General features: G+C 43.2%; 1 protein-coding gene across 2 annotated transcripts in view; it reads left to right on the plus strand.

Annotated features, from left to right (window-relative positions):
* Positions 1-1,805: 1,805 nt before the first annotated feature.
* The window catches only part of UMODL1 (uromodulin like 1), a 50,260-nt gene continuing 30,109 nt past the window's right edge, over positions 1,806-21,956 (plus strand). For both annotated transcript variants that reach the window (XM_077342767.1, XM_077342768.1), the window contains exons 1-6: positions 1,806-2,147; positions 7,324-7,566; positions 13,446-13,604; positions 14,491-14,606; positions 17,804-17,996; positions 18,286-18,384. In XM_077342767.1, coding sequence (XP_077198882.1) covers positions 2,060-2,147; positions 7,324-7,566; positions 13,446-13,604; positions 14,491-14,606; positions 17,804-17,996; positions 18,286-18,384 — 898 coding nt within the window. In that variant the 5' untranslated portion in view covers positions 1,806-2,059. The remainder of the gene's footprint in view (positions 2,148-7,323; positions 7,567-13,445; positions 13,605-14,490; positions 14,607-17,803; positions 17,997-18,285; positions 18,385-21,956) is intronic.

Genomic DNA, 21,956 nt, shown 5'->3' on the forward strand with positions numbered 1-21,956 from the left:
GTTTTTTTTTTACTTCTTTGTAAATAACACCAACAAATTTAATTTTGGAGCAAGTCAGGGAATATTAAGCGATGCAATAGTGGGAAGAAAGAAGAGAGGTTTAGATAACAGAATTTTATAAATGTAAGGAAAGGTCCAGAGAACAAACCTCAGATGTGAAAGGAATTAGAATGAGACAGGTAAAGTCTTTAAAAAAAAAACTATTAATAATATCACTGAAAGAGGAATTAATTGAGATGAGATAAAAACCCAAGTTTGTCAAATTGTGCAAATGGTTGTTCAGAATATCTCCTGGTTTCTAAAATGGCTGGCAAATCTATTTAGAGTTCCTTACGAAAAACCTCTCTGGATGTGTTTCCAGTGTACTGTGCATGATTTCCCATAGTACCCACAGCAATAAGGAGTGCAGTGACAACCTCCCGGGATGTAAAAACTCTTTTTAAAGATTTGCCTAGTAGGCTGCCTTTATCATTTGATTAAGGCCATTTTGCATTTCAAAATTTGAACATGCAATCCAGTGCTGAGAATAGTTGTCCATGGAGAACACTTTACCAAAGAGAGATCTGGATCCTCCCCCCACCACGGTGTACATGAATATATGTTAAAATGAAAGGTGGATAAAGCTAACAGCATCATCACATGAAAGACCACATATGTGCTTTCCACAGCACAGGAGTTCTCAGTTGCATCCATACCAAGATGTTCATCCCATGACCGTCTTCCTTAGCAACTGTTTTTGTAAGAATCTCCCCTTTTATTTAGATGTATATTATGCCCACTTTCTTTCCTTGTCCTTTTTCCCATGCTACCTGTGTCTAGGGAGAAGTGAATGACTAAATCAAACAGCAATTCCTGTTCAATGGTTCTCTCCTTGGTAAAGGAGCATGGCAGACACGTAAGAGGGGAGCATCTGAGACCAAGCCCATTTCCAGCTCCTGCTGAGTCAATTCCAAAGGGAAAACAGTCTAACTAATAACAGGAACTATATAGACCACATAATAACATTTAATGATGGCACGGGTAGTTCTTTCTATCAGTGCCCTAATGCAGGGGTAGTCAACCTGTGGCCCTCCAGATGTTCATGGACTACAATTCCCATGAGCCCCTGCCAGAAAACACTGGACATCTGGAGGACCAAAGGTTGACTACCCCTGCCTTAATGCAACCTAAAGTTAATGTAACAGCACTTAAATACTTAGGACAGCATATAACAACTTCTGTTTGTATATCTTGAGGATAGATTTCAATGCACATACTATTTATATACAAGTTCCTTTTTTTTTGGTTTAGATTAATTAAATCATTTTGGTGCAAACCACTTCATATTTAGCACCTTAACCTAAGAATATGTTGTCACAAAGATGCTGTTTTTCCTAGGTTAATTCCCAGAACATATCAGACATGGCCAGTGTGATTGCACTAGTCTCCAATAAACTGAACGAGTGGTTGGGGGCCATCTCATTGTATCTCTTGGTATCTTACTCTTGGTATCTCATGGAATGCAATGATGTCATGCCACTTCATGAGTTTGTGTGCAGACATCATCTGTTATTATAATGTGTGGTAGCATCGCCATAGAACATGATAGTAGTTCACCTTAACATTTTTTGCATTGTCACTTTTCCCACTTTCTCATTCCTCACCCAAGGGAGTCTCCTCCCCAGCTTATCCTAGCCTTCTACTGCAACTCAAATCCCTTCTTTCCAAAGGAGGAGACTAAAGCTCCCCTGTAACCAATGCATCCCATTCCCACCCACCCCCTTTAGTTGTAGCCTGGAGTCTCAGTGACTTTGGTAGAACTTGGTTCCAAGTAAGTCTGGTTTAATCAGTTGTTATTGTGTAAATCACTACATCAGAACTAGGATCAGTAATTGAGATGCAGGCAGTCCATAGGGAAGGCATTAATGAACCTACACAGGTAAGAATCTCTCTTTGTTCTCAGACCAGCTATTCTATCCATATACAGAAGAGAAAGGCAAGACAATTCTCTCTTATTTCCTAAAGCCTGGATGCAATACCTACAGCTATTTTGTTCCCTGGGAAAAGAAAGATTGCAGAAATGATAAGAATTTCTGTGCCTGGGCTCCTTGTTTTTATCTTCACCTTCTGCACCAGTATGGGACAGGAAATAGGCAACACCTTCACAGGTGAGTAACAATACACTTTAACAGCACAGTTGTGCTGATGTAGCTTTACACAGAATTTTAACTTGAAAAAAGTGCCGAATGCTTTTCAGAAATCTACCTGAGGGCCCTTTGTTTTAATCAGACACAATTCTTGTCATTCCCAGAACTCACTGGTGAGTGTAGAATCAGTATATTGGTTTTGGCTATGTATTGTTTTAGATGTAGGGTTACATCACTTTGTTAACACAGTGGTGTAAAAGAAGTGTGAAGTGGGAACTATTTAGTGCATATAGAAAAGGGCTCCATTTGCACTGGGGTTAGTGCTGTGTCATCATTAACATAGCAGAGATTGTCTATGTATCTTTTGTTGTTTATAGATATCAGTCTATAAAATTCCTTGCTGCTACAAAATAGAGGGTCAGGGATTATATTCTCAGCCAGGGAAGAAAACACAGAAAAACAGCAGCCTAGTCAGCCAGAGCAGCTAAATACATTATAGAGTAGGAGTGGTAAATGGGAATGAATGAAGCTTTGAATGAAGATGTGTAAAATAAGGTAGATATGCTTCAAAACATTCAAAGTGTTGTCTTCTTATGGGACCATCTGACCTGGAGGAAGGGGAAAAATGAGATACTCTTTTCAGTGCTTTCAGTTTTAAGGACTGGACTAGTACTGCTGGATACTTTAAAATATTTGCATTTGAGCATTTCTGTTTTCTGCTTTTCAAGTAGTGAGAGTTGTTTTCCATTAAAAAATAAATGTATCCATCAGGTCTAATTTGTTCTGGAAAATGGCCATCTTTTTAATGCCAACAAGACTGTTGGGATTGTGACTCTCACTGGTCTAGAATGTGCATTTTCATAGTTAAAGAAGCTGAACCTGCTTTCTTGGCACTCTCAGAACTCATCTCTGCTCATTTGTCCTGGTCTAAAAAGTCTTTGAAATGCCAACTATCATGCCGAACTCACTTTTAATACCTGATGTCACAGTTTTTTAAACAGTGAGTTTTATACAAGAAAATATTCATAACAGAACAACAAAGCAGAGAAGAAACAGCTTTCAAAAGGGTTCAAGCAACCTGCCATACTTTACAGAATAAACTGATAAGGGGGAAAGGAAGATATGGATGGATGACTATGTGCATAAATTCCCAACGAGAAGAAATGATCCGCTGCTGGACGAGGTGGACCCGTTTGGGCAGAGTTCCTCCAAAAATAGTTGTAGTCTTTGGAGTGTCCCTCATGCATTGATTTACAGTTCTTTTTTTTTATTAAGTACTCTTCAATGCTTGTTTTGTTTTCCACTCACTGGGTAGAAATTACTGCCACTGTCAGGCTGATGGTGTGGAGAGCAAACAGAAATAAGGAAAGGCAGGAAGGAAAATGTATTTCATTAGCTTAAAAAGAAAGTAGGGACAATGTACATTGGGAGTCTGAGGTGAGGGAGGCTCATGATTCATGGGCAGTTGGCAGTCTTTGAGTTTATTTGCATATCAAGTAATTCCTGTGTTCAGTGCACGCACAGATGAATGTGTGATTTAAACTTCAGCTTTATCCTGGTTCTGGTCTCTGGTGAATGTGTGTTGATTCTTACTTACAAGCAACTGTCCACATGTATACAGGAGGTATATGTGTTTGCTGTAACATGGGAACAGGGCTTGTCACAATAGATACCTTGTATTATTAAACAGCTTGCTGACTATATTAATGTATTGTCAGTAGTTTTAAATAATGATCAAGGACTATCTGGCAGAACTACAAACTGCAAACTTGCACAAACTGCCATGGATGTGATGAAAAGAAATTTCCAAGAAATTCCTTTCTGCTGGTAACTGTGATTATCTTTGTCTCAAATACAAGAGAAGAAAAAGCTTTAAATGATTCTTCTGCTGCTAGTTGGCACAGTAACAGTTTTAATTTTCATAAATATCTTTGCTGCAAAGGCAAAAAGGGTGCTACAAAGGCAGCAAGCAATTGATGAGGATAAAAACAGCACATGAACCAATCTTCTTGTGGTCTTACTGGAAACTTCAGCTACTGGTTAGTAACAAGCCATTCAACAAAAACACATTTTAATTAGCTTAATGGCAGCCTAATCCTTCTGATTTGAAGCTACGGAGCAGAGAATGCCAATTTGCGGAACATTTGCTTAGCAACCTCTGCTCAGGGGAATGGAGCTCTGGGCTTTCTGTTGTCTGGCTCTCTGAGGATCTTCAGGCTGAGTTTACACCTGGGCTTTGTTTGAACATAGGGAAGTTAAAGGACTGGTGAAGCTATGCTTAGAATAGCTTCAGTTTCCTAACTGTTGTTAGGATTAGGATTGAATCTGGGGGAATAAAGAGGGAATCGCCACTTGCCACCATAACAAAATGAGCAATGCTCCCCCCATCCCCCATCTTGGAATACATGGTAGAGTGAAGGAAACAAGGCCATATGCACATTGCAAGAATCCTGATACAGGTCAATAGCTGTTTTTTTAAAAGCCAAAGTAAGAAAATTTGAGATTCATAACAAACAGCACAAATTCCAGTAGAGTTGCCATAGTTTACTGCTCTAAAAACAAAACAAGTATTGCAACACTTTAATTTATTTGGCAAATTTCTATGCTACCTCTTCAGGGAACCTGCCCAAGGCTGCTTACAAAATAAAGCATAATAAAAAGAAATTATTAAAACCTGGCATTCAAACACAAAGAAAAAAGTAAAGCGGCTGAGATGGTTTGATTGTTTATTACATTTGTATACTGCCCTCCTCTAAGGCCCAGTTGAAAGAGGATTAAATTTTGGGGTCAATAAAGGTTTTGATAGGTACTGTCTATGACATGCAGATTGTCTAATAGGAAGGACCATTCAGAGGAAAAGCAAAGAATGGTCCCCCTCACTATGCCAGGTGAGTTCTGGGTTCAAAGAACACCACAGCAAACTGAACCAAGTGGGGTGTTTTTATAGCCAAAAATGTATCGTGAGGCCAGGTTTAGATTGAGATAAAGAAGTGGAGACTACGCTAATGGAAGAACTAATCTTTGTAAATGATTCTTAATTGACTCATTGGGAAAACTCTAGTGTTGACATAAGGAAAGGGTGTTCCTCAGGTGTTAGCCATATTTGCATTCTGGCTTGAATAGGTGACTTAGGTGTGATGGGCCACCTAGTCAATGGAAGCTTTATGCCCCAGCAATTAAGGATGGAGAAAAAATGACTGGAAGAATGGCTTCATCAGGAAAAGATCAAAAGAGGAAACAATGCTTCCAGGACAAAGGGGAAACCCTCCAGAGGTTTCCTGGTTGTTCCAGAGTTCCTTTGTCCTGGTTGTTCCAGAGTGGGGGAAAGGAACTAATGACCAAACCCTACATGTCAATAATTGTATCATTCTGTGATAGCTAGATTCCTTTGGGGAAAACCTGGCTGCCCACCAAAGCATGCTTGACATATTTCTGATGCTCAAAACATGCCTGAACAAGATCCCTGCCCAACTCATGTTTTCCTAAGGTGCACCAGAAATATTAACACAAGGAGGTTTGCTGACATAGTACTCTTTGCACACAGGAATGGAGGCCCTAACATAACTGCTATAGTTATTTACGTCATTTATTCCCCACTTTTCTCCACAATGGAAACTCAAAGCTACTTACATCATCCTCTTCCCTTTCATTTATTATCACAACAGTCCTGTAGGTTAGATGAAGTGGAGTGTTTGTGACTGGCCCAAGGTTACCCAGCCACCTTCCACGGCAGATTAGGGATTTGAACCTGGGAGTCCCAGATCTTAGCCTGAAATTTTAACCACTACACCACTCTGGGGGGTAGCTGCTTTTGAACTCACTCTACACTGGCCTGCCTCTGGGCTTGATCCGGAAACTGCAACTAGTCCAAAACGCGGCTGCTAGGGTCCTCACAGCTACACCATGGAGGACGCATATCCAGCCAGTCCTGAGGCAGCTGCATTGGTTACCAGTTATATTCCGGATCAGGTTCAAGGTTTTGGTTTTGACCTTTAAGGCCATCCGTGGTCTGGGCCCAGCATATATGAGGGATTGCCTTTCACCCTATATCCCCCGCAGGGCTTCCCCCCAGGCCTACGGTGAGGCCAGGCGGTGAGGAGGATCAGGGTCCCCCCCTCATGAAATCTGGTGGTAGTGAGTGAGTGCTAGCTCCCTCCACCTCCCTGTAGCTGAGGCGGTGGAGACTCGATGATTGGTATTGCCATCTATTGTTGTATTGTTGTTATAGTTGATTAATTGTTGTTATTTATTGTAATTTTATTTTATTGTTATGGATTTTAAGGGAGAGGTTTTTATGTGAGTCACCTCGAGCCTTCGGGGGGAAGGTGGAATATAAACAATAACAATAACAATAACAACAACAACAACAACAGTAGCAAACAGCCAGGTCAGGGTGAGTCCTGCAAGTCACATAGTATAAAATTGCCCAGTGCTTGCTGGCAGGCCTGGCCCCAAAGATTCCCCCCGTAAAGTGCAAAACAAACCTGGAAAAGCCTTGCCCTCTCCCCTTCCTTGAACTTAGTGGTCCCCAATCCCCAGTCCGGGAACCGGTACCAGTCCATGGATCAATTGGTACTGGGCCGCAGCTCCTCCTCATCCTCCTCCCTGGCTGCTGCCTCGGGGGCTGCCTTGACACTCTGCTGCCGGCTCACCTTTGGTGCTCTCAAGTGGCCCCATGGCTGGGGCTCTCCCTCGGCATGGCACTGCACAGCTGCTGCTGGCAGTGCCCCCCCCCAGTGGGCGTCGACAGGATAGTGGAGCAGGGGCTCAGGCAACGTCCCTCGGCAAAAGACTACCCCCCCTGGGCCTCAGTAAAATTGTCAAGCGTTGACTGGCCCCCAGTGATAAAAAGGTTGGGGACCACTGCTTTAACTGATAGAAACCAAGGTTTGAAGGCTGGCAGTACTGTTTTGGTTGTCTAGTAATGGCTCCTGAGGGCATTAATTTCTCAAAGCTATGGTTGTTGCTTATATTATTTTAGTGCTTTTAACCTCCCCACAATTATAGATCTATCTTGTCTATTCATGAGTCCAGTCTTCAGAATCAAGCATCCACCAACTGAGCCATGTTAAGAATTAGACAACTTGATATACCCACCTTCAATGGTTCCCTGAAATGTCATCAGTTAGCATGTGCTTAAAACAATATCTTTCTGTGACACTCTTATTTAATTGATATTATTGTGTTTCCTTCCCAGAGAAAGGTCTCTCCTTGCTGGGATACCATTTATGCAATTATAGTGTGACCAAGCATGTGTCTAAAATGGTTGCCTATCAGAAGTCATATGAGAAGCAAACTCCATGTGGAGGATGGATTCCTTGGAGAGTTTGTACCAAAACATATTACAAAGAAGAATATCACACAATCACAGTCCCAGAGCCTATGAATGTAACAGACTGCTGTGAAGGCTATGAACAAGTTGGACTCTATTGTTCCTTATGTGAGTATTATATTAACTATGGAGTATTATATTAACTATGGATAAGACACAATTGAGCTATGAGTTACCAGATTACCTGCTGTTTTAGATATCTGAATCATGCTAGAATGCTAGCATCTATTATAGGTTAGGTTTGGTTCCTACATAGCTGAGGCACATAGCAGTGTATCATTGCAGTGTATCATAGTTCATGTGTCATATTTCCTCACATGACCCATAATGAGAACTGTGGCATTTACATATGTAGACCCCCTTTTATTATCTATTATATTTATTACAGTACTAGTAATTAAGCCCGCTGTAGCTGTAATACAGCAGGTGCTAGCCATGTGTCCAGCCCCCCCCCCGCGCCGCGGCCTACCCGAGTGTTCGTTCTCCGTGGTGCGGGCCGCACTGTTGGTGGCGGTGGCGGGGTATCCTCCGTCTTCGGCAGGTCCGGTCGCGGTTTCTGTGGCGGTGGCAGCGCTGCTCTGTTTGCCGGGGGCTGTTGTGCTGTGGGGCAGCGGTCTGACACGGCGAGAGGCTTCGCGCCTCTCGCCGCGTCAGGCCGCCATGCAGGGAGCCCCTGGCAGTCACGCGGAGCGCAGCTGCCGGGGGCTCCCTTGCCGGTGGCCTGACGCGGCGAGAGGCGCGAAGCCTCTCGCCGTGTCAGATGTGTTAGGAGGCGCTTTGTGCCTCCCGACGCCTCAGGCCGCCGGCAAGAGAGCAACTGCGAGCCACGCTCCGCGTGGCTCGCAATTGCTCCCTTCACCAGGGTGGGAATCAGCCGGGCCAATGGTCTGTCCAGAGGAAGGGGCCAATCGGCACCCTTCCTCATCCCAGACAGAGCCCGCCCTAACTCCTCCCACAAAGCCCTTACGGCTTTATTTAGTCCGCGGCACCCATAGTGCTGCGGGCTGTGTTAAGATTTGCTGGCGTATAAGACTACTTTTTCAGCCTGTAAAACATGCCTCCAAGTGGGGGGGTCATCCTATACGCCGGGTACACTTCAGTTCGGATAGACATAGCTGCCCATAGTGGCCCATAGTACTGTATTTTGAGTGGAAATGTTGGGGGGTAGTCTTATACGCCCAGTCGTCTTGTACACCGGCAAATACGGTAATTATATTTTTGAGTTACTGTGCTCAATCAATGGAATGTATGTGGCTGTGAGGCTTGTTCTTGTGTGGATAGTATCCATTCCCAGGCCATGTGCAAGCCAGCCCTGATTCTCACCGAATCCTTTTGTAACTCCTCTAAATGACCTTTTCAAGAGAATGCCTCTTGCTTCTTAGTTCTGCTGTTTGGCATTGGCTCTCTTCTGTGATTTGCTTCTATAAGGAGCAAAGCCTAATACATCCCCCCTTCCATGTTTCTGGATAGAACCACCATGGCCGCAACTACCCATCAAGAGTACATTTTGTTGTTGAGTCTGTGAAAAGGAAACATAACAAAACCAACTCTGTAATTCAAGGTGGCCCAGACTCAGGCAGCCCAGGGCTAGTGGAAGAGCAGAGGATCTTCCTGCAGTGACTTGCTTTCAGATTGTCTCCCACCTGAATTGTGTTTGGGGTGGAAGTGTTTCATTTGCCTTCAGCCCTCAGAGCCTAGTCACAGCTTTGGTGAATGGTAATGCACTGTCTAGACATAGTGTTAAATAAATGATGACAAGGGGAAGTTGACAATCAGTGGAATGAATTCACAGCATGTCACTGAACTACTGCTATTTTTTTCCTGTGACATTATTCATATTAGTTTTCTATGGGTACTGGCTTATTAGAATGAAGAGTTCTTCAAACAGTAGCAAAGTGATGTTTTTCTCAATCTTCACCCTTCAGAAGGCTGGGTTGCTGGCTAACAGACCTGTTTTGCACTTTATGTGATTTAGTAGTTTGCTGCCTGTCTGTTCTGTGTCTTCCCATGTGTCATATTATAACTAGCCATGAAGTCCGCTGCAGTTTAAAATGCAGCGGGCACTAGCGAGGTGTGTGTGTGTGGGGAAGAGCACCGGAGGAACGGAGAGTCCTGGCAGGGCATCAGCCTCCTCAGAGAAGTGGAGACCATGGGGCAGAGGTGGTTAGGTACTGGAGGGCGCAGAGGGTGGGGTGGGGTGGGGGAGTCGGGCGTACATTGTAAGCCGTGGTGGCGGCGTGTTGGAGTGCGGGGGTAGTGGCGGCTGGGGTGCATGGCACGGCAGTTTGGCTGCAAGCCCCTGTGGGTGGCCATAGCCGCCGCAGGAAGCTCAGTGTGACCGCCGCCTCCTGGAGTGTGCACCCCAGTCTCAGGGCTAGGGAGTCCTGTGTGGGAGTGGCAGCGGCTGTATCGGGTCCTCATGGTGGCAACCAGCTGCATTGGTCTGTCCCCACCCAGTGTCCCCCAGGGCTTGGTGGGTGTCTTCGTGGGCAGGAGGCGGCGGTGGTGCTCGGCATCTGTGGCGGGGTATCAGCAGAAGCATCAGCAGCATGCAAGGCGGTGGCTGGAGCCCTGTGGGTGCCGGGCTGTGTCCGGGCAGTTCTGTCTGGGGGCAGTAGTGCAGTTGGCGGCTCATTCACGGCGCAGCTGGTTGCTGTGTCCCTGCCACCACCTGGGGAGTGTGGCAGATGCGCTGGCTCCTGGAGGCAGGCATGTGTGTGGGCAGATGGGCAAGCATCTGTCCAGGAGGACGGGAGCTGTAGGGGCTGAGCCAATTACAGCATGGCCAGCTTTGCTGGCCGCACCCCAATTGGCCCAATTCCAACTCAAATACCCCGGACACACTCCACCCCCAGGGCAGTTTCACAAATATTAAGAGGAACCATGGATAAGATTAATATTTAAATCCATATTGTTAACAACTGTGAATATTAAAGTCTTACCTTATGTTAGTGTTTTAGTACTATCAATAGGCCACCAGCTCAAAGGTATTCCACGAATGTTGCTCCTGGCTCTGGTATTCAGAGGGTTTATTCCCCTGTATGTGGAGGTTCCCTTCAGTCACCATGGCTAGACATTGATACCCTCCATAAATCTACCTAATCTCCCTTTAAAGCTTTTTAGCTCTGTCATCATCATTACATCCTCTGGCAGTAATTCTAATATTTTAATCACTTTAAATCATGGTAGTCAAACTGCGGCCCTCCAGATGTCCATGGACTACAATTCCCATGAGTCCCTGCCAGCATATTTTAATTACTCACAGGGGTAATCAAACTGCGGCCCTCCAGATGTCCATGGACTACAGTTCCCATGGGAATTGCAGTCCATGGACATCTGGAGGGCCGCAGTTTGACTACCCCTGCTCTAAAGTCATATTTCCTTTTGTCCATCCTGAACTTACTGCCCATCAGCTTCATTGGGTGCCCCTGGGTCCACAGAAATCTTTACCAGGTCTGTGAGTAACCTTGTCTTATTGTCCTAACTGATAAGCACAAGGCCACCCACTTCCCTATTGAAAGGAGAGATTACTGAAACAACAACAATAATATCACCACTTGCTTATGATATCATGTTATCAGGCATCCTAGTACTATTTTCCTACTTTAGTTCTTGTGATAGGACCATATTAATCTGGGAAATTTCTGTTAAAGCTGGGCATTCTTAATTAATTGAGATCTACTTACTGAAAAGATGGGACTATACCTAAATATCAAAAAGACCAAAATCATGACAACTACTGGCAGTAGTACCAAAGTCATGATTGACAACGAGAACATTTAATGTACTGATGACTTCATCTTTCTTGGCTCTATGATCAATCTAAGTGGTGGATGCAGCCATGAAATCAAACAGCAAATAACACTGTGCCGGAATGCAATGTTAGGCATGAACCGAATATGGAAGAGTAAGGATATCAGCCTTAATACAAAGGGCTACTTAGTCAACGCTGTTGCCTTCCCCATAACAACCTATAGATGTGAAAGCTGGACCCTGAAGAAGGAAGACAGGAGGAGAATAGATGCTTTCGAATTATGGTGTTGGAGACGACTGCTGCGAATACCATGGACAGCCAAAGTTACCAACAAGAGAGTGTTAGAGAGGAGCAAACCAACTATGTCATTAGAAGGGAAGATATTACGGCTAAAGCTCACTTACTTTGGACACATCATGCGATCAAACTTGCTAGAATCATTAATGCTCGGCATGGTCAGCGGCAAAAGGAAACGTGGTCGCCAAAGGATCCGCTGGCTTGACATAATCAGAGTTGATACAGGGATGACCATGAACCAACTGAAAGAAGCAGTCAGAGACAGGGGTGCATGGTGAAGACTTTTCTATACAATCGCTGAGGGTCGGACACAACTGAACGGATGACATCATCATCAACTTGCTGTTATTTGATCTTGCCTCTACTATTGACCATTCATAAATGTCACATTTTTCTGTTTGGTTAGACCTGGGAATCTATGGTCCACTTCATAACTCAGCATTGAAGTAGTGTGGTGGAGGAGCAGCACTAGCCCATTTGTTCCATGACACAGCTTTTACTGTGAATTCCCCGATGCCAAATTATGCAATTTCCCCTTCTTGTAAAAGCAACCACACCCTCTGGGCATGCTTGATGCCAGGAGTCCACACAAATGCCACCCTGATAGTCATAAATAGGAGCCAAATTTAGTGAATTACATGCATCAGATGTTTTGCAAGGTTTTGTGAATTTATGGAACTGAAGTATTTACAAATGTAGAGCATGAGAGTTTCCAGCTTTACCTACATGCACACACATGGTTGATCTAGAGAACTGAACAGATATGCACACACATACAGACAAACAGAATTTCTCTCTGCACCCCTCCTGTTTTATCAATACTCTTTCTCCTACCTAACCTTTGCTGCTTACTTCCATCCTTACAGACAGACACCTCATGCTTGCAGTCACCTAGGAATGGGAGTGCTCTAAGCCAGGGGTAGTCAACCTGTGGTCCTCCAGATGTTCATGGACTACAATTCCCATGAGCCCCTGCCCTGTTTGCTGGCAGGGGCTCATGGGAATTATAGTCCATGAGCATCTGGAGGACCACAGGTTGACTATGCCAAGGGTTGGCCTGGTAGAATTGCTCCAAGGCAGAGGCACATCTCAGCCCCAGATGTTTTGAAGGTGCTGGTGAAGGAAACTGCTCTTGTGTGGAATCCTTAGACTTTGCTCAGTCCAATAAAGAGACAGACATTGCAATTGGCCAGGCTCTGGGTCCATGGAAGAAACTTATGTCCTGCTGCCGCCTAGTGGGTTCACAAAGAATAAGAGCATAGAAACTGGTGATTTGTTTAGCCCAGCACGGTGTCTCATGCAGTGGCAAACTAGTTGTCCTGGAGGTCCAACAAAATTGCAGAGACCAAAGCATTCCCTGAATGTTGCCTCCTACTGCTAGTATTCAGAGATGAATTGCCTCTGTCCAAGGAGCTTCTTTTTGGTCAACATGACTCATAGCCATTGATGTACCAATTTTTCCATTACTACATATATAGTGAATTACACTGGATAACTTTTTAAATTTGATTTTTTAAAATTTACAAGGGCTAAAATTATTTCTTGAGGAAATTATTTCTTGAGGGGAGGGTTGGGAATACCAAAGCAACCAGCTCAATATGTCTTAGCCTCTGGAGAAGAAGCAGTTTCCCCTTGGGATACATTCAACTCACATGCAGTGTAGTTAGGTGAAGGGAGCTGTGCACTGATTAAAATAGTTTTAAACAGTACTGGGAGATAAATAAAACTCACAACTGGTTTGGTACTCTCAACAAAGTTCTGAGACTTGTGCTTTTCAAGTGGCTATAACAGATCTTTAAAAACATTTTGGGTATGGCATACGGTAGCAGTGAATATACGCTGTTCATTTGGGCGGGAGGGAGGAAGTCATGCTTGAAGTAGCCCCTTCTGTCTGCACAGTGGATGAGATTTTGCTGTTAATGATTGCGTTGTGTAGCCCTAAACAGATCCAGTGAATATGCCTCAACATTTGGTGCCTGCCCAAAAGGAGTGGAAGAGTTGAATGCTTCCTGTGCTATTGATAAGGATTGTCCAGAACGTCAAAAATGCTGCAAGACACCGAAAGGAATGGGTTGTTCAGACCCTGTTCCTGAAGGTAGGTTATGAACTGCTTCATTTTCTCCATCAGTTCCCAGCAGCAGCAGCAGCAGCTATTGTTTAGCCACTAAAAAATGATGAAAAAAGACAAGCTGTCACATGAGTCAAATAAATGCTGCTGTTAGTAGAGGACCCCTCGTACGCTTCAACATTGTCTCACCTTCTTCTTCTTCCTCCACTTCCATTGGTGGAGTGTCTCCGACTCAAAGGATGAGCTGCTGGAACTTTGGAATGCCCATGAAGAGAACTAGAGCAGCTTCATAAGACTTTGGACAGTCTTTGGACAGCCAAAGTCTTATGAAGTTGTCAGAGCAGCACATCAGTAGACATTTTTGTGCTTAATGTTTTTATTGATTAAGTAAAATATAACACTCAGGCAGCACTTCAAATGTGCAAAGAAAGGCAAACATTTATTTATTTCTTGGTCAGTTGGGGGCTTAGCAGAGTTCTCAGTACTGTGGAAGATTATGGCAACCAGGCTAAAAAAGGAACACAGCCAATTTCTGCTGACTTGTAGAGCATTCCTCAACAGAGTTACACCCTTCTAAGTCCATTAAAGCCAATGGGTTTAGAAGGGAGTCCCTGTGCTGAGGATGGCTTTCTTGGCATTGGAAATGGCTCAAAGCTGCCATCAGTTTCAGCAGGCAGTAAAACATAACAACTGACTTGCAGGAGTTATGTACAAAGAGATTGCTAATTGCTCTGGAATAGTAAAAAGAATTAGTAAAGAGGATGAAATTTCAGTGCTAAATATGTGACACTGATCAGATTTAACTTGACCTTTGGAAACAGGAAGTTCACTGCAGCAACAGCGCATTTTGATTGATTTTTATGTCCCAAGAAGATTCAAATAAATTGTTTTCTTTTTTCCTGACAACCTTTAGAGCAAACAGTGGAGACATACTGGTCTAATGTGACAGTCCTGGTGAAAATGGATTTCAAAGAATTAATCAGAGTGGATCCAAGATTTCTGGAGCATGCCCGCCTTTTGCACTCTATGGTATGAATGCATACAATGGCTTCCAGCTGGCTGCAAACTTCAGTGATGATACAGCAAAGCTTAAGTAAACAGGAGATTGCAGCATCTTAAAAGACTAACCACTTTTTATTCCAACATAAGCTCTCATGGATCAGAATCCACATCTTCAGATGCTATGAGTGGATCCTCACTGGACAGGCACTTTATGTAGGAGATGTGAACAGGGTTGAGAATGAAATATAATTAAGTAAAATCCAAATCTAATAAAAGGGGGAAAGCAGGCTCCATTCACAAGTTAACCCCTGGAATAGGTAGGAACTTGTAGGTTTTGTGAAGGTTATTAACAGGTTAGAAACTCTGGGTTCTGACTGGAGTGTAGTATGAAATGTCTTTCACTCTATTAAATGATTATGTTGAAGAATGGTGACTTTTAGGTGAATAATTCTGTGTCCTGGGCCTGGGGACTTAGATTTTTCATATAGATTTGGTGTACATTTTGGATAGAAGGGGTCTTCTTAGCCCTACATGGAGAACAAGAGAGCAACACTGACACATGGTGGCATGTATCACAATGGAGGATGAACAAGTGGATGAGCCCAAAAAGGTATTGCAGAGGGTCCTGTAGTAGTGCGTTGCCTTTGTGTATATAGGCACGAAGTTGGCATGTTGACTTATGGCAGGCCTGATCCTTGGGTTTGTGTCACTTTTACATGTCCCATTGTTGTAGTAAAGAAGCTGTTTTAGGTTAGGAGGCTGTTTGTAAGCAAGAAGCTGTCAATGTCCCTGTACACTGGATTGGTTGTGCATGTGTATGAGCCAGGGTCTTTATATGTGCCAAACAGCTTTATTGGGTAGTCTGAGCTTTCACAGGAAAAATGTAACCCTTTATTTACTGATGGACTGCTCCAAACCAGGCCTGGACCTACACTGCTAGCATGTGAGTGTGTTTGTGTGTAAGAGTGACAGGAAAAAAATACCTCCCTTGGCCTACAAGTGAGCTTGGGCAGGTTCCTTGCCTCTCTCCTTTCCTGCTTGCAATATGATGAACTGAGAAGGTGGCTCCTGAGCTGCTTAAAGATCCCGTTAGTCATGCAAGTTGGGCAGAGGTTGCCTAAGCTCAAGAAAGTAGTGTGGCATCGAGATATAGCCACCACTACGCCTGGGTGAGTTGTGCAAATGCATGTCAGCAAGTTGCATGGTGAATTCTGCTGTTCCTGGCCCTAGGACAGGACAGGACAGGAAGCAGGAGAGCAGGGATAGATTCAAAAGCCAAAATAGCCCTGAAATGGAGCAAATTATTTCTTGCACACTGACAGCCCCTCAGTCTCAGACAGTTTCCTCACTCACAATAGGACAACATCTAATTTGAATACGGACAGTGGTACCAGATGCCACTTCTGCTGCCACATACACCCAGACAACACAATCACTAAACCAAACAACATCAGCTACACCATCTCAGGGTCATGGACTTACTCATCTTCTAGCATGGTATTAAATGACAGTTCTCTACATAAACAGGTCAAACCCTGTGCCAAAGGATAAAGAAGAATAAGAATTGGTTTTTATATGATGCTTTTCTCTATCTGAAGGAGTCTCAAAGTCGCCTTCCCTTTCCTCTCCCCAGAACAGACACCCTGTGAGGTGGGTGAGGCTGAGGGAACCCTGATATTACTGCTCGGCCAGAACAGCTTTATCAGTGCTGTGGCGAGCCCAAGGTCACCCAGCTGCTGCATGTGGGGGAGCATGGAATCAAACCCGGCTCACCAGATTAGAAGTCTGCACTCTTAACTACTACACCAAGCAATAGCAATATTTCTCTCATAAATCTGAAATCAAGAATCACACAAATGTGAATCCTGTGCAAGAATATTTCAACCTACCAAGGGGACTTCAAAGTAGCTGTTTTACTGGAAATAATTTTTTTAAAAAGGCTGGAATGGGAGACTGCTGAATTACAAGTTATTACAATACTCAGGACAATCTCAGGGCTTCAGAGATATCAGGTTTTTATCTCACAACACATGCTAAATCACTCAGTTCTCACCTATACTCACAATGTGTTGGTGTTGGAGGTTCGACTGGACCCAAACTTAGTTCTCACATTTGTTTGTTAATTCTTGTATTTATATGCTACTTTGCTGCCATTCATAGGTATTCTGCTTTAATCCAATCTTGTCTATACTTATTGGCCAGTTACTTATGCCTGTTAACTAGTTCTTCCTGGCAACTAACCCCCTCCTCTACCTATGTGTAAGGCTTGAGGTAAACTGTTTCAATGCATGCACACCAAAGCGTATACCCAGGTCCATTCCGCACAGCATTAGTGTTGCTGAAGTCATACCATTCTGTAACGCTACTTTTTTAACATTGTGCACGATATTGTACACAATCTGCAACACTCCTGCAAAAATCGCTTCATTGTAGCGCTTTTGGGGGAATGTGTGTTCTCAATATAGCGGTAGCAAGAATGTCCCTCCCTAACCTCTCACACCTGAGCTTCCAGCATCGCGATCACCATTCCCCCCCCCCCTTAAACCAGCAGAAGCAACGAATAAGCGATGCTTCTTTGGCTGAAATCCCTCCACAAACAATTATCTGTAAAGTTTCCGAGCACAATACAGCCCCCTGTTTGACAATACCTGTAATTTCGGCTAGAAATTGCACCCGGGGGTGGGGGTTAACTTTAAGAGTGTGTAAATGATTAAGCGCCAGCTCCTATGCCAGCGAAAAAGTTCTTTCTGATACATCGAATGAACAAATATGCATTGCTACAGGTGTTTTCGGGTTTTTTAAAAAACAGTTTTTAAAGGGAAGCACAAACACAACAGTTCATTGGCTGCTAGGTTTGATTGACGGCCAGGGATGGGAGGAAGTGTGGAAAAATATCGCCTCCTTTGTTGCAATTCCGGGGAGACCGGAAACTTGTGAGTTACGAGAACAGCACTAGTGGGAGAGCCTTTTTTCCGAGAAAAACGGCTGTGTGCATTACCGAGACCGGCCGCTATTAATTGCAGCGCTTTTCAATAGCGTTCAGAATTAGCTACATTGGCAGTTGTGTGGAATGGCCCCCAGAATTAAACTTAAAGATGCCACTGGACACAAACTTTGTTCTGTTGCTTCAGACAACAAGACTACCACCTGCAACACAATTACCCACCTGAATCTCTCAAAATCTGTATCACGTAATACAAATATCTTTTCTTTTTTTTTTACAGATTACTGGAGCATTGTGGCCTTTAAATGTTTCAGTGTACCACATCCAGACTTCTCAAGCAGAACCCTATGCTGAGACACTAACATCTCAAGTTCTGATTGGCCTGAAGCAGCCTATTTCATTGGTGAACCTATCAACTTTGTTGAAGGACATTGTGATGCGAGTGTATGAAGTTATCGACGTAGATGTACAAGGTTATTTTTTTTCAAATACATTTCAAATACTAACTTTATACACAAATTAGAACTTTAGAAATATAATCCTGTAAGAGACTCTTTGCATACAGGAAAACCTGGAAATCCCAGTATGAAGAGACAATTTCAATCTGCAGAGCAGTTTTACACAAGCAAAAAACCCCTCTCTCTTATAGAAAGTTACATGAACATATACAATTTATCAGAATATTCAGCTTCCATTTGGCAGGCATGACACTATTTTTAATGGGTGCGAAAGAGCTCTAAATTTCTTCCTTTCTTTCAACAGGCTTAGATTCACCAGATTTTCTGTTTAAAGCTAGCAATACTTCGGCAAATTCAACATATGTGCCACAAAAAACTGGCAGATCAATAGATTCCACATGCTGTAAGTTAATGTTTCTTTTAAAATCTTTATTGGATTTGAAATCTATTTTGTATATACTCTTTGTACCTTGTAAACAGGAAATATGTCTAAAATTCACATAGAGAGTCAATTAATCAATCAATCGATTGATTGATTGATTGATCACATAAAAAAGGTAAAGGTATCCCTTGTGCAAGCACCAGATCATGTCTAGCCCTTGGGGTGACGCCCTCTAGCGTTTTCATGGCAGACTCAATACGGGGTGATTTGCCAGTGCCTTCCCCAGTCATTACCGTTTACCCCCCAGCAAGCTGGGTACTCATTTTACCAACCTCGGAAGGATAGAAGGCTGAGTCAACCTTGAGCCGGCTGCTGGGATCAAACTCCCAGCCTCATGGGCAGACAGCTTCAGACAGCATTTCTGCTGCCTTACCACTCTATGCCACAAGAGGCTCTTTTATTGATCACATAGAGAGTCATTTTATATCCATTCTGAGAACTCTTTGAGGTATCATGTCTACAGTGACATCCAGTGGCTGCTAAAAAGAACCCTGCTCACCACTGCAGAATCTCTTTTCCCAGGACAGTTTCATTGTGTTTTAATACAACTATTTTAAAAGCAGGTTTATGAGGTCCTCTGTAGTTTGCTGTATTTTTCAGCACACATCTATTATTATTTATTACATTTCTATACCTCCCTCCCAATATGGGTCAGGGTATAATTCAGGTATAATTACAAGCAGCTGAATGTGGAAATATGCTTCATTGGAAAACAATTGTATTTTGTAAGATAGTCACATTTTTATCATTTTCATGGCATATTTTACACTTGATGTTACTGTTAGCAAATATGTATCTGTGTACTGACACCAAGATAATAGATTTTAAAACTTATAGGTAAGGGAACTGCAGGGCCCGCAAAACGGAGCTTTTCCGCCAGTTCTATGGTTGAGGCTGCGGTCAGCGAGGAAGATCGATGCCCCCCCCCCACCCCGGTATGAGTAGTATACTGAATCATCTTGACCTCCTTCCTCGCCCCTCCGGTAGTGAGGATGGGGGAGGGGGTTTCTGCTATGTCCTGTGATGATGATGATGATGATTAAATTTCTTACCCGCCACTCTCAATAAGGCTCATGGCGGGTAACAAAATGTGCATAAAACCCCTGATAAAACTTCCCCTTAAAACACAACCAGAAATTACAGTAAAAAATAAAATGCATAAGATGCGGTGGAATCTCAATATAACTCTTCTAAGCCCATACCCTAATAATATAATCTCCTAGAGGAGGAAGAAAAGGGGGGTCGATAGAACCCAGCCACCATCTGAATAACTCAAGGGTGGTGTCCAGTAGCTCTTCCTTCGCACGCCGGCCTCAACCATAGACCTGGTGGAAGAGCTCCATTTGAAAATAACAACAACAACAACAACAATAATAATGTGCCAATGACTCCATCAGCCTTTTGCTGATGTGAAAATGAGTAAGATAAGGAAGATGAAGCTTTCCCCAACCTTTTCAAGTATTGTGGAAGATCATGTGGTATTCAGTCTGGACAATGTTTCAATACAGAGGCCTATACAGAGGTCCAGTAACACCTGTTCAAGGTATTTACAAAATGTGTTACAGAAGAATCTGCCTACATTAAAAAAATTATAACACTGGGATAATTACACTGATCTCCCATGTGAGGGAATGATAAAAAGCTATCCCAGAGTAGAATAATAGCTGGCTAGTCCAGCTTCGTGTTAGCATCTTTTTTGCCATAGTGGCCCAATTGCACATACTGTTCCACTGATTGGCCTGTGAGGCAAATTGATCAATCCATTACTTAAAAGATTCTCAGGATGTTCAGATACAGGCAGAGCAAAGAGACAATGAGAGCACTCAGGTGACAATTCAGCATGCTAAGTTTTGCGCCACTGCTATGAAAATATGATGTCTTGCAGTAAGATAGTTTTAAATTATCTCTATGATATGTCTTAACTGCACAATACCTTATGACCATACTGCTATGGTCTCTTATGACTGTAGCAATAACCTTTGACTCTTGGGTCTCTACAAATGAACTTCCATAGCTGATTTCAGGATATATTGTTGGTTGCTACTCATAAAGTATTAAGGGCTTGTATAACTGCATGTTGTAGGCATTTCTTCAAGTTTGCTGAATCTGGAGATGTATATTTGCATGAATGAATAAAAATGAATATATTGAGTACTTGTCTCTTGCCAAAACATGCTAAACAGTTTCTACACTGCATAATTATTTGTATCATTGCATTATTTACAGAATTATAAACTATGAAGTTTGAGACTAACACATTTTTATTCTAGCATACGTTTTTGTGGACAGTTTCTTTTGGAGGACACAATTAAGGAAACTTATAGTAGTTTGTAGTGTCTTTCTATTTACAACTATATCATTTGAGCAGATTAAAAGCAAGAAGGATCACAGGCAGGCAATGCTATTCTCAAAATCATTTCAGTTGCCCAGCAAAAGCAGTCGCTCTGAAGCGGTCTTGTTCACTTTTCATGACTGTGCCCTTAAGCAATCTGAAAAGTCAGCTCTTACCCTGACTGTTCAACACTCAGGACCTACAGTAATGAGCCCCACAGTTCCCCCATGCACTTGGAAACCATCCTGGGACATAAGGGACATGGGACACAAATTTGTAAGCAAATGAAATCCTGACACGGGTCTTTTGTCCTTTAAGAATTGATATGGGGCTATACCTCAACACTCTGTTATTGCCCATGTTGTTTACTACTTGTGTAAGAGCCTTACTGAAATCTTCTGAAAATTTGGGACATTTCCGTACATCAGCAAAAATAGCATTACACCACCTGAATGGCATAGCGCTAAACATTATTGTGCCTCCCGGCCCCTCCTCACCTTTTGGCTTGCTTCACTCTATTCTGCCGCCTTTTCGAGCTTCTCACTCTCCACTTTGCCTGGTGGAAATGGTGGAAGCGAGCAACGTGCTTTATACACAACTGTCAATCAAGCCAGGCAGCCAATCCCCTTTCTCCGTGTTTTAAAGATCCTATTTAAACGCCTATGCATCTAATCATAAATATGAATCTTGTTCCTGATTTTTTTGGGGGGGGACTTTAGAGAGGCATGCTTTGTGTAAAAACCTTGGGAAAATACTTTTATTTCTGGCATTGCCTGCACGCTTGTCCGCCTATTCGTTGCTCCAGGAAGTTAGACCTTTTAAAAAAGTGATTCCTGGCCCCAGGAACAAGGGAGAGGGAGGTGGGTGTGAGGGCAGGACGAGGCAGGCGCCTTTAGCGCATTTTAGCCTCCATACCTTCCCTCTGTTGGTTGTCTGCTGGTTGCTCTCCCTTAGCTAGTGCTAAATAGGTTGGGGAATCCACTTTATGCAGTTCCCCAAGTAGCACTTTAAAATGGAGGAGATAGCCAGCCGGTTACTGCCCAGACGCTGGATGTGGTGACATCATATGGAGGGGCTGGAATATAATGACTACATAAGGTAAGGATTTCACTATATTTAACAAGTTTGGAAAAGCCCTTGGAGTAGGTTGTCATTAGTATGCTGAGGATATCCAGCTATATAAATAAGTCACTAGCTGCTG

The sequence above is a fragment of the Paroedura picta genome, chromosome 6 (genome assembly GCF_049243985.1).
Source record: "Paroedura picta isolate Pp20150507F chromosome 6, Ppicta_v3.0, whole genome shotgun sequence".
NCBI classification, from domain to species: Eukaryota; Metazoa; Chordata; class Lepidosauria; order Squamata; family Gekkonidae; genus Paroedura; species Paroedura picta.